We start from the raw sequence: 13626 nt of genomic DNA on the forward strand, positions 1-13626 counted from the left end.
CAGGCCATCAGGTCCAGGGGACTTGTCCACCTTCAGTCCCGTTATTTTACCGAGTACTTTTTCTTTAGTGATTGTTTTAAGTTACCCCCTCCCTATAGCCCCTTGATTATGTATTATTGGGATGGTTTTAGTGTCTTCTACCATGAAGACTGATACAAAATATTTGTTCAAAGTCTCTGCCATTTTCCTGTTCCCCATTATTAATTCCCCAGTCTCATCCTCTATGGGACCAACATTTATTTTAGCTATTCTCTTCCTTTTTATATACCTGTAGAAGCTCTTACTATCTGTTTTTATATTTCTTGCTAGTTTACTCTCATAATCCATCTTCTCTTATTAGTTGTCCTTTGCTGGTTTTTAAAATTTTCCCAATCCTATGGCCTTCCACTAATCTTGGCAACATTGTATGCCTTTGTTTTCAATTTGATACCATCCTTTACTTCCTTAGTTAGCCACGGATGGTTCTCCCTTCTCTTAAAGTCTTTCCTTCTCACTGGAATATATTTTTGTTGTGAGTTATGAAATACTCCTTATATGTCTGCCATTGCTTATCAACCGTCTTACCCTTTAATCTATTCTCCCAGTCCACTTTAGCCAACTCTACTTTCATACCTTTGTAATTGCCTGTATTTAAGATCAGGACATTGGTTTGTGACCCAACTTTCTCATCCTCCAATTGAATTTGAAATTCAACCATGCTATTATCACTCTTTCCTAGTGGATCCTTTACTATGAGATCATTTATTAATCCTGTCTCATTACACAGTACCAGATCTAAGATAGCCTGCTCCCTGGTTGGTTCCACAACATGTTATTCTAGGAAACCATCCCGGATACACTCTATGAACTCTTCCTCAAGGCTACCTTGGCCAATTTGATTTGTCCAATCAATATAAAGATTAAAATCACCCATGATTATTGCTGTAACTTTCTTACAAATATCCATTATTTCTTGATTTATACTCTGTCCAACAGTGTAGCTACTGTTAGGGGGCCTATAGACTACACCCACCAGTGACTTCTTTCCCTTATTATTTCTTATCTCCATCCAAACTGATTCTACATCTTGCTCTTCTGAGCCAATATAATTTCTCACTACTGCACTGATCTCATCTGAGGAAAATATTGCTAGAAGTGAAAGATACCAATAAGATAGGCAAAAACAAAACTAAAGATAACTCTTGTAGCTTTTTTTAACCACTTTTAGTGCTCCATGGACAATTTTACTCGTTGACAAAATATTTTCTGCTTTCATGTGTCTAAGCAAGTAGCTTTCAATGGGCAGAAAAGCTCTTTAAAAATTAATGTTACTAAAAAGGAGAATTGGAAAATGCAAGTGGAGGGATAATAAGAATAATGGCACACAGAATTAAAAGGTTTAATATTCATTTTAGTTCTTTATGGCCAGTTATACTCTTGACATTGGAGTAACTTTATTGAAGTTTGAAAAACTAGCCAGCTTAGGGAGGCGTCATTTCTCTGACCCTGTCAACAGTCGAAAGGTTAATCTCAATGGAGAAAGTCACTGTTTTCTCCTTCTGTCTTTGTCACCTGTCTAAGCACCATCTGATGTTTCTGTTTTTTAATTTTAATTAGGCTGAATTAAGTTTGTAGTCAGGCTAGTTCCAAAAGTGTGTATCACTTGTGTATCAGAAGACTTAATTTAAAAAAAATTGGGGAAATTGGTTACACGGTTTGTTTTACTTCAGTAACCTGAAAACTGGATTTATTGGATTTTTACCCAAATTAGTTCTGAACATACTCATGTATACTTCACTTACAGTTTGAAATGCTAAGTTCCTATACATTCAGAATGCACTGATGTATAGAGAATAAATTGCAGAGAGAAGGCTCAAAGAAGTATTAAAATAGAGTTCTTTATGACTTGAAGCATGACCCATCTCCAATCTGTCGCATTTTTTTGTTCAAAATCTTTGTGCTTTTGGCCCCCCACACCTCCACCTGTAAAATGCTGAGACATTTTGCATGTTGTATTTAAATGGAAACGTCCTGCTGACTTCAGTCCTGGGATATTCTTGTTGCTGAATTTAAAACTCTCCTTGTATTTACCCTGCTGGATTGTCACCAATTTTTAAGTCGGGAGCAGAAAGAAAGAAAGAACTTGCATTTATATAGTGCCTTTTACGACCTCAGGATGTCCCAAGATACTGTACAGCCAATTAAGTGCTTATTAATATATAGTCACTGTTGAAAAGGTAGGGAAATGCAGCAACTAATTTGCACACAGTAAGGTCCCACAAACAGCAATGAGATAAATGACCAGATCATCTGTGTTCGTGATGGTGGTGGAGGGATAAATATTGGCCAGGAGAACGGGAGAACTCCCATTGCTCTTCTTCGAAAAGTGCCACGGGATCTTTTACGTCTGCCTCGGGGTAGACGAGACCTCGGTTTAATGTCTCATCCGAAAGTTGGCACCTCTGACAGTGTAGTACTGTATTGAAGTGTCAGTCTGGATTATGTGCTATAGCCTGTGGAGAAGTCTGGACTGGAATCTGAAGGAGAGTCTCCATTTAAATATCACAGTCCTGGAGGAATGTAGCGCATTCCAGTCAGCTATTGCTCCACTCCTCCAGTACTGTCAGTTTATTCTGTTTCTGTACTGCTGTTACTATAATCCTTTGTGTTTTCTAGCTCTATAGCAAATTTTACCGTACTATTGCTAATAAAGATATTTTTAAGATGTTGAATATCACATCACTGGAGGAACAGAGTTAATTCCTATTCATTGCTGCCGTCAACTTTTTGTCTACCCCTCCTGCTTTTGTTTCTTCTAACTCCAGAATCCTGGTTCATGCTTCTGGTTTAAAATTGCAAATAGTCAAGCATGATTAACATAGAAATCTGTTACACTCTGTGTTCAACCAATCTGCAGTGGCAACCAGGAAGGAGAGTTGCCATTTATATATCAATACTGAAGGATTGGAGTGGAAAAACAACTGATAGGAATGTGTTCTTATAATACTGGTTTTGGTTCCACTGTCTTTGATTTAACTACTTACCAGGAGGGAAACTTGAGAGAAGAGATCTCCTCCCTACTACACCCCATTGCCCACTCATAGCGATGTAAATTTCTTGCCATGTACTCGGTACTAAAATTATTCAGAAGAGTTTATATTTTAATTTTAATACAAAGAAAATTCATAGAAAGTTAATACATTATGTAAAATATAAAGGAATTCACGGCTTAAAATGTTATAAGATCCAAATAGTTTTTTAGGTACTCACAAACATTAGAATTTCTTTTATAAATAAGGGTTTAAAATTTTTATAAATGGCATGTGTTTGATGACTACTGGTTTTTTTAAAATGTTTTTTTGTTTTGTTTTTGAGTAAAACATTTCCATGATTGAAATTAAAGCAAACATTTTATAGTGATATGATTTCTTCTGCTTTCTCTCCGATCTCTTTGGCCACATGCTGTCTGAAGGAATTGGTGACTTGCTCCCAAATGACTGCCAATAATGCTCTGAACTGGCCATTTGTATGTTCATGAAAGTAGCCAACTTTTGCTGATTTTCCCCTCCTCCATTGTAAGAAAACAGTCACCCTGTGCTTAGGACCATCCCACACTAGCATGGCCAAGTCATAAACGTGGTGTAGGAGTGTTATACCTGCTGCTTCTCATTGTTTTGGCACTAACCTGTGTCACTGCACCACCTCAAGTGATCGCTTTATTTCTATGGAGGGATAAAGGAAAACTGAAGCTTCCTAACAGCTCCTAATTTATCCAGTTGAGCAGCTGAGCCATACAGATGATGTGTCGCAACTCTGTGCTGAATTAACTCGTCCAAGTCAAGGTGGTGGTAGGAGACACTGCAGTTGGTCTCAGCAAGAGGGGGGGAGATGCAAATGCCAGAAACCTGAAACATAAATGCAAAATACTGGAAATACACAGCAGTTTGTTAGCGTCTGAAAAGAGGAAATGTCAGGGTTAATGGTTTGAGTGGGGACATGTCTTCAGACTCATTTTTGTGCTGCATGCACTGCACTGTGGCAATTATAACATAGCATCTCAAGTGATGGAGAACCAAAATTCTTACTTTTAAAGTAGAGATCACTCATTCTAGATTTCTTCTGAGAAATCTATGGGAGGAACAAAATAATCGTGGAAACTTTTTTTATGAATGCTTAGGTTTTTCTTTGGAGAGCAACCAGCTTTAATGGAATTGCATTTTATTTTGAGGAGTGCATCCCTAACCCTACTCTTCGCGCCCCCCCCCCCCCCCAACACACATTTTCCCACGACTGTTACAGATAAGATAGAATATTTCTTATGTTCTTATAACCATACTTTGTTTAATGCTGATATTTAGGGGGTAAAAATCAACTTGCGTGATGACTGGTCATGAAAATGAAAATAGAGAAGTGATGTCTTTGTTGGAACTTCTAATTCTTGTGATGTGAAAGCTGTTAATTCAGTTTCTGCTACAGTGCTACAATAGTGTTTAATTTAAATTTGAATTTGTTTAATCATTATCTGACAACTTGTTTTCTTTTGTTCCCTGCAGATCCTGTTCCTGCATTTAAATCATGGCAGGATGAATATGAGCATGAATTGGGAGAGGCACAACTCTCACCACAGGCAGGCAGACTGATTAGCCACCCCCTTGAAGACCCACAACCTTTGTTATGCCGTCGTTACCTTAATTTTGGTCACAGTCAACGCTTTCTGGATGAGTCTGATGCAATAAACTCCTCATTGAAAGGGCTTTCCTCCTTTAGGTATGATGAGTTGTAGTGTTCCTTTTTTTTTCCCCCCATTTCTCCCCTCTTTCAAGATGCCAACTCTGCTGTTGTATCGTTCCAGTTCTTTGGTACCATGCATTTTACAGTGTCTCATTCAACTGTGGGGTAATCACAACTGAGTGATTCTGTTCTTGATTTGCACATTTTCCGGTACGTCACTGGCTCACCATCAGAACTAGACATGTGCCTTTTTCCCCCCTCCCCTGCTCCCCCACTCAAAAGCTCAGACATTGAATCTATTTGTAGTGGTCCCACACCTGAGATCAGCTAATTAAGCACTGACCAGAAATGAAACCGAGACAAGCAAAATACTGCAGATTCTGGAAATCTGAAATATAAACAGAAAATGCTGGAAATACTCAGCAGGTCAGGCAGCATCTGTGGAGAGAGAAACAGGGTTAATATTTCAGGTCAATGACCTTTCATCAGAACAGAGACATGGGCTACAGTTCCATGGATGGTAGTCACTCCTGTATTTTTCTGAAGTAATTGTTATTTATGTAAGAACCATGGCAGTAAGTTTTGATAGGCTGTTTAATTGTGGGGGTCCTCAATTACACATGCATGTCTACACATGCACTTCAGCTGAATAGAAATCAGAAGTGGGCGTCCTGGCCAATTTCACCACCTTAGCCCTCAGTGCACTGAGGACAATTATAATATCCCGATTGCCACCCAGTGTGAAATCAGCTCACTTGGGAATACCCTGGCCTGATTGGCGCAGCTGGTGACTAGCCCTATCTTTATTTTTAATTCCAGGTTTATTTTTTAACAGTGGTCTTTGGTAAATGTGATGCATTAGAAAATATGTTTTGCAATCCATAGAATTAACTTTTTTATTTTGCAGCAATCTACAGTTTTTGCTCAGTAATTCTTTAAAAGCATGATTATTATTTGATGGCAAACCCCTTAAGTCATCAGTAAGAGATTTTAGAAAATGATGCCTTTTTCTAGTTTTGCAAGTGGAAGTTTTATTTTCTTATTAAATGCTGTAATTATATTTCAAGACCTCGAAGATCATCATTTGATTCCAAAGATGATGAAAAGGAAGAGCAGACTCAATTGCAGCTGACTAAAAAAATTCAGAACATCAAAAAGAAAATAAAGTTATTTGAAGAACAGTTTGAAAAGGAGAGGAAGTATAAGGTGAGCTTTTTGAAAGTATGCATCAGATGAAAACTTTTTGTATATTAGTTGGCATAATAGGTTGTAGCTGAAGGTAAACACTAATTCGAGAAATATTTGCTGTCAAATTTCACTTTATTCATTAGTTTAAATTTAAAAAAATTCATTCAATGGATGTGGGTGTTGCTGGCAATTTACTGTGCATCCCTAATTGCCCTGGAAGAGTGGTGGTGAGCTGTCTTCTTGAACCACTGCAGTCCGTGAGGTGAAAGTACTTCCACAGTTAGGTAGGGTGTTCCAGGATTTTGACCCAGCAACGTGAAGGAACGGCGATATACTTCCAAGTCAGGATGGTGTGCGACTTGGAGGGGAACTTGGAGGTGGTGGGGTTCCCATGCGCCTGCTGCCCTTGTCCTTCTAGGTGGTAGAGGTCGTAGGTTTGGGAGGTGCATGTTTAACCTTTACTGCAAATGTTTCTAAGCAAAATTAATTTTGAGTGAATGTGCTGGCAGCCTCTGGTTATGCATAATTTTCCACTAATATTTATTGACGCACAGTAATGAGAGATGCATGATGCGTTTCTTTTTAGTGGCAATTGAAAGCGCAATAAAATCCTTGAAAGATTGTTGAGGGATTCCAGTGAAACCCAGAGTTTTTCTGTAGCCCAATGCATGTACAACTATATTGCTCTGTGCAATGGATCTAATTTTAGGTAGTGATGCTACGTGCGGAAGAGTTCCATCAAGCAGGGAAAAAATGGTTTTGAAAGGCTTCTGGCCAATTTTGAATCACTTGGAAAAGAAATAAAGTACTATTCAACTTTTCACAAAGCAAAAGAAATTCATTCATCATATATAATAATTTTGCTTTCTAAATTTTGAAGAATCCACAAGTGCTGTTAATCTACTTGTGGAAAAAGAGCTTTTAATATTTTAAATGTCAGAATTGCTGGAAATCACACTAAGAATTCATTCTTCAGTTTGTTTTGAAGTCTTTTGGAAAAAACAAAGCTCACAACCCTCATACGATGAGTGGATATACCTCTGTGCTTCATACCAGGGAAACTTAATAGTGCCTGTTGTGAAATTCGTCAAACTAAATATGTTCAGAATCCACAGATGTGGTTGGTAACTCTCTTCAACTGTCTTGGGGAAAATATATCCAGTTGAAGGCCTTGGCTTTAGTAACAGGCCGAGGCCTTAAAATAAAAACTTCAATAAAGTATTAAAAGATACAAAACAATTCAAAAGGGTAAAATGTAATCATGTTATTGTGAAATATATAACTTTTTATATTTTATTTTGTTTAAAACCTTATGAATATTACAAATTCAAGTTACTCAGGAAAAATGGTGGACTAAAATTATCAAAAAGCTTCAACTGATTTGCCTTCCATTTTTAAAAAAGAAAAAAAAAATTGTAGGTCCCCTAACTGTCATTCAGGATTTCTTGTTTAGATAAATCCATAGTGGCTTCTTACTTATGTTTTCCAGCTGCTTTTCTCGCTTTTGATTTGTATGTTCCATACCTCATTAGTTCTGATTTGCTGCTTTTTTACTTTGAGCCAATCCACAAAATATGATGGCACAAGTGTGACGAACGGATATACATACGCACTGGACGAGAGACTTTTAATATACACAAAAAGTCAAGACTAAGATGAAGTAGGGACATGCTGTCCTTATTTGAATATTTTCATTATAAATTGCTATGTTTACATTTATAATGGAAACTGCCTATGTAAACTTGTCATACGATAATTATTAGATAATTATTATTGACCAGGTGCTTTGGAAAAGTTGAAGTGTGTGGAGATTACAAGGCAAGCGAGTAGGGCATTGGAGACGATATAGATTTCACACACACACAAACCAGGCTAAAAAGTGCAACAATATTTTGCATTAGGTGACCACACTCCCCAGGGTAGACTGCAGAGAGCTGATGCCATGTGAGATGATATGAAGGCTGGAAGTGGACTCCTCCACACTCCGGTCTCAGCCGTTGTGCTTAAAATCCTTGGTAGACCTTCCAAAACTTAATACAACTGTTTGTGTGAGGCCAGCCATTTTCTTTTCATGGCTGGGTCCCTGAAGCCCTCGTCTCTATCCTCGTCAGCAGAGCTGGGAGAGGACATCGTCCATCAGTGTGCTCTCCTGAGCTGTGGGTGCCACCAACCCCTGCTGCAGCCCGCTTGTGCTCGGTGTTTCATCACGTGCAGATCCTCTACCTCACTCTAACCCACGCATTGTGCCAATGTCTGAGCTGGTGCTAGGGAGGGATGGAGCACGTGTTGCTGCATTTTCAGGTGGATTTTGCTTTTCTGAAGTCTCTCATGAGGCTCCTGATGCTGAGAAAGACCAAAAGGAAAGAGAACAGGGTCAAGAGTTAGGATGGCACAAAGAAACTGGACGGGAGGAGGTGACAGACTTGAGAATGCAGCTTGAAGTTGTGAAGTTTGCTGCATATTTGCCGAGGTGAATGAAGGGCTGCAAGTAAAATATAGACACCCTACTGAGGTACACCACCAAACTTTCCTTCATTCCTCCACCTGGCCCAGTGACATCAAGTGCTTTCTGCTCTGCATGGCTGAAGGTAATATTTGCTACTCTCCCCCCTCCCATCCCTGTTGTTCGTCTCCTTCACATTACAGGTTGATTATCCCTTATCCGAAAACCTTGGGACCAGCTGTGTTTCGGTTTTTGGAAATTTTCGGATTTCAGAAGGTATTATTTCAGACTGGGAAACTCTGAACATTAAATTAATTTGGTAATTAGTATTTGTATTTAATATAAATTTTAAAAGTTCAGGCTACCTCTTGCGACTGCTCCGTGTCTCATTCCCCTTCCTGCTTCTCTGTGCTGCTGCTCCCAGTCTGTTTACAGCTCCCCCTGCTCCGTATCTGAATTCCTTGACTTAGCGGGGGTCTGGGGCTCGACTGCCGCCGCCAGTTGTGGGAAAGCCGGATATCGGCTGACTCCTATGCTAAGCTGGCCCACAAATCAGGTCAGAAAAGCATCGGCCGCGTCGGGTCATGTTTGGCGCCACTCTGGTTATGTCGTGTGCACGACTTACGCTCCGCAAAAAAACTTTCGGTTTTCGGTTTTCAGAAGTGCGGATAAAGGATAGTCTACCTGTATTGCTGTTTTGCTCTACAGAAAGTTGAGGGTGAGTTAGTGAATGACTGTTGAAAAGGTAAGTGGAGATGTGTGGGCCTTGTGCATATAGTGGATGTGTGGAGTGCTGGAGAAGCTAGATATATGGATGGAGAGGTGATGGATATAAAGAGAAGTATGTACTGTAAAGTAAGGAAGAAGTGGTGGAAGGATTTGGGGTTGTGCAAGTGGTAGGATGTGAGAAGAGAATGCTGTTATCATGTGGTGTGAAGAGAATAATGGATGAGATGAGTTTGAAATGAGAAACAGCATTGTGCCTTTGTAATTGTGTGTTGAAGGATGTGATGGAGGTGATGCGCTTGTTAAGAATGGTGTGGGAAAGGTGTGATGTGAGGAGCTGCAGGGAGAGCTGAAGAGATGATGTGTACTTAGCCTTGCTGTTCTTGAGGTCGTAATATCGCCCGTCTCCGCCCTTACCTCAACTTTGCTGCTGAAACCCTCATCTGTGCCTTTATCATCTCTAGACTTGACTATTCCAATGCACTCCTGGCCGGCTTCCCTAGTTCGACCCTCCATAAACTTGAGGTCATCCAAAACTCTGCTGCCCATGTGCTAACTTGCACCAAGTCCCGCTCACCCGTCTTCCCCTGTGCTCGCTGACCTATATTGGCTCCCACTTAAGCAACGCTTCAATTTTAAAATTCTCATCCTTGTTTTCAGATTCCTCCATGGCCTTGCTCCTCATCTCTGTAATCGCCTCCAGCCCTATAATCCCCCTGGACCTCTGCGCTCCGCCTATTCTGGCCTTTTGAACATCTCCAATTTTAAATGCTCCATCATTGGCTGTCATGTCTTCAGCTGCCTAGGTCCTAAGCTCTGGAATTCCTTTCCTAAATCACTCCACGCTCCTTAAAACCTACCTCTTCGACCAAACTTTTGGTCCCCTGCCCTAACATCTCCTTATATGGCTCGGTGTCAAAATTTTTTTTATATAACACTCCTGTGAAGCGCCTTGGGACATTTTATTACGATAAAGGCGCTATATGAACTTCTTTCTACATTGAAACCATAGCTTGGTGGTGATGCTGGTGGCACTGATCCTGTCAGTCACCTCTGTCTACTCTCGCATAACTGTGGCTTTGGGAATGTTTTTGCGGCTTACAGGCAAGAGGACTCCCTTCCTTGCCCACACTTTTTCTATTAGTACCTCCAGGGAGGCATCAAAAAAGTGGGGGACAGACCTTCTACTCTTATCAGTAACAAACAAATCTTTCCAAATTAGACAATCAAAAATCCAAGCAGGAAATGCAACCTCACTTTAAGAGGTGCATCCCCTCTTTAAATACGCCTAGATAGTCGCACCAGAAATTGCTTACGGCGGGTGGATGGGTTGCCTGATTTCCAAAACGATCAGGGGAGCAGCCCATCACTCAATTGGTAATGAGGATCAGGGGTTAAAATAGCCCAGGTCTCATGCCAGCACGTCCGTGCAAGCTTGATTCCCCCCCCCCCCCCCCCCCCCCGCAACATGCTGCACTCGTGTCCCGAGTTAAAATTGGGGCTATAAATCAAGGTTGACAGAACCACTAAACTTTCCCATCAGTTTACTTATTCCAGCTTAGAAATTCCTCAAACAAATTTTCCCGTATAAATCTACTTGCTTTCATTAGTGTCGGGCCTCCCTTCTGCTCCATTACCAGAGATTTGATCCTTCAGCTGGACTTTGGGACCTGATATTTTCCGTGTCTCTCTGCATTTCCGATTTAGGTGTTCCTCAGAAGCTCCCTTGTTTTCTGCTTCAGGTAGTGCTTTCCTTAGGGCCCCACTTCATGGTTGAAGTTATGTTTGCACTATAGTAACTGGACACGAGAAACTGCACTCTTCCCAACTGTGCCCATTCCAGTCACCCAGTCATGGCATCTCTCATTTCTCCCATCTCCGGTTTTTTGCCCCTCCCCCCCCCCCCCCCCCCCCCAAAATCCTTTCCTTGACCCTTCACTACTCCTCTGCCTTCATACTGTCCTGACACTGTCCCAGATTGAAAATTTTGTGAATAAGCCCACAGTTATGCTCTCTTGACATTCTCCGAAGGGTGCATCAAGGCACCAGTCACTCTGTCCTTATTAGCAACTGCCCCATCCTCCTCTTGCTAACTCTCCCGCCCAGCAGGCCTGCGGAGGACTACCCTCGTTATCCTCCTTCCCGTCCCGGTCCCTGCATCCTCCACTGCTCCCTTGGACTAAATAGAAATCCATAGAACTTACAACACGAACAGGCCATTTGATCCAACCAGTCTCTGTGTTTACCCTCCACAAGAGCAAATACTTCTCATCACATTTACCCACCCTGTTCCCATATCCCTTCAACCCCTTTTCCTTCATCCACCTATACAATCTAATCTTGAATGCCGACATGGTTTCTGCCTTAAGCACTAACCCTGGAAGTGAATTCCACAGCCTCATAACTCTGTGTAAAGAAGTTTCTCTGCCCTCTCTTGTAAATCTCTTGCATTGAATTTGGCATCTATGGCTCCTCATTCTTGAACAGTCCACTACTGGAGAAAGTCTGCTTCTATCTACCCTGTCCCATCCTTTCATAACTTTAAACACTTCCATTATAGCGTCCTTTAATCTGCATTGTTCTAATGAAAAAAGACCCAATTTTTATATATTTTTTGTATTTCTATTTCCTTATGTCAGGCAGAATCCTAGTGAATCTGCACTGTACCCTTGGCAAAGCCTCCATATCCTTACTATAGTGTGGAGTGCAATACTGCACACAGTACTCTAATTGAGTTCTTATGGAGTTTTTATATAGGCTCAATACCTCCCTGAGATAAAACCTAGAATACAATTAGGGACACCACTACCGACTTCCAACCACTCTGGAAAAACTGCTCTTACCTCCTACTCTAACAAATTTTTGCTAATCCTCCCCCTAATTCCCTATCCTAGCCATTAATATTCTCTAGTTGGTACCTCCCATGTGGTGCACTGCCAAAGGCTTTTGTAAAGTCCATGTGCACCGCCACTGTTTTTCCCCCATCTGCCATGTCAATTACCTCTTCAAAGAATTCTATGAAGTTTGATGTGCACATTTGTCCCTTTTGAAATTTGTGTTGGCTGCTACTATTTTCTCTATCTAGATTTTATCCTTAGTTAAAGATTCTGAAATTTCCCTACCATAGATGTTAAGCTAACTGGCATGTAATTAGCTAGATTAGCTGTCTCCCTTTTTAAAAAAAAAAAAATGGATACCACTTTCCAGTCCTTAAGAGCATATCTGCGCTCAATAAAGACTATGCAATTTCCTCCCTCAACTCCTTCAGAATCCTAGGATGTATGCCGTCAGGCCCTTCGCTTAACTAATTTATCAAAAGTTTTCCGTTTATCCATTACAATATCACGCAGCTCGCTCTCAACCACTTCAGAATTTACCTAATAGAATACAATTAGCTTTTTCTCAAAGCCTCATCATCCGGAGGTGCTGCTTTTAATGTTCTGTGAACCTGTACCCCCAAGTCTCAGTCTTAAATGGCCTACCCCTTATTCTGAGACTGTGACCTATAGTTCTAGACTCCCCAGCCAGGGGAAACATCCTCCTAGCATCTACCCTGTCAACTCCCTTAAGAATTTTATGTTTCAATGAGATCACCTCTCATTCTTCTAAACTCTAGAGGGGAAAAATTGAGTCGTGCCACCTTTGGAGCTCTAACTTCGCTACTTTTAGCGCCCCAAAAAAATTAGCGCCCCCGTGGCCGAAATTCATCGGTAGCGCCCCAAGAGGGAAGCAGGGTGCTACTAGAAGCGCCCCGCCTCCCTCTTTGGGTGCTGCGAGGGAATATCACAGTGCTACCTGCCGCAGCGCCACGCGCTGCAGCATGTCGCACCACGGTACTGCAGGCCTTCCTCCCCTTCTTAAAGGGGAGGGGCCTTGCGCAGTGCAACCCGGGGCCCAGCTGGGCCACCAGGGATCGGAGTGCCGGCAAAGGAGACCGGCGCTCACGGCGCGCAGCCGGCACTCCGCGGGGGGGGCTGCAGAGGAGGTCGGGGACGGCAACGGGGGCAGGTGCTGGCAGGCGGCCCGCAACAAAAATGGCCGCCCGGCACCTCGCCTTTAATTAGCGCCGCCCCGGCCACAGGTAGGCCCCCCTGACCCCGTTGGCCATAGCGTCTGGCGGAAAGTCAGGGGGCGCTACCGAAGATTGCGGCCGGGACGCGAGCAGGGCGCTGCGCACGGCGATGACGTCATCACCGGTGGCACAGCGCCACGGGGCACTAACGCTTACCGCCGCCGCTAACCTCGCGCTGAATTTTGTGGGCGGTGTTGGCGGCGCCGCGGCCGGGCGCTTGTTGCTAACGGGAGGCCCAAAGCAACCAAATTTTCCCCCATAGGGAATATAGACCTAATCTATTCAGTCTCTCCTCATACGACAATCCCCTCATCCCAGGAATCAGTCTAGTAAACCTATGTTGCACTCCCTCTAAATATATCCTTCAGTAAGGAGACCAAAACTGTACGCAGTACTCCAGGTGTGGTCTCACCAAGGCCCTACTTAATTGTAGTAAGACTTCTTTACTCTTGTACTCTAATCCCTTTTGTAATAAAGGCTAACATAC

At 42.0% G+C, this 13626-nt stretch overlaps 1 protein-coding gene across 6 annotated transcripts in view; it reads left to right on the forward strand.

The window, feature by feature from the left end:
- The window catches only part of fam13b (family with sequence similarity 13 member B), a 220561-nt gene that overhangs the window by 148466 nt on the left and 58469 nt on the right, over window positions 1-13626 (forward strand). For all 6 annotated transcript variants that reach the window (XM_085995563.1, XM_085995566.1, XM_085995564.1 and 3 more), the window contains 2 exons: window positions 4533-4746; window positions 5778-5916. In XM_085995563.1, coding sequence (XP_085851689.1) covers window positions 4533-4746; window positions 5778-5916 — 353 coding nt within the window. The remainder of the gene's footprint in view (window positions 1-4532; window positions 4747-5777; window positions 5917-13626) is intronic.

The sequence above is a fragment of the Somniosus microcephalus genome, chromosome 8, assembly GCF_052327205.1.
Source record: "Somniosus microcephalus isolate GS21.2 chromosome 8, FLI_Smic_1.0, whole genome shotgun sequence".
Classification (NCBI taxonomy): domain Eukaryota; kingdom Metazoa; phylum Chordata; class Chondrichthyes; order Squaliformes; family Somniosidae; genus Somniosus; species Somniosus microcephalus.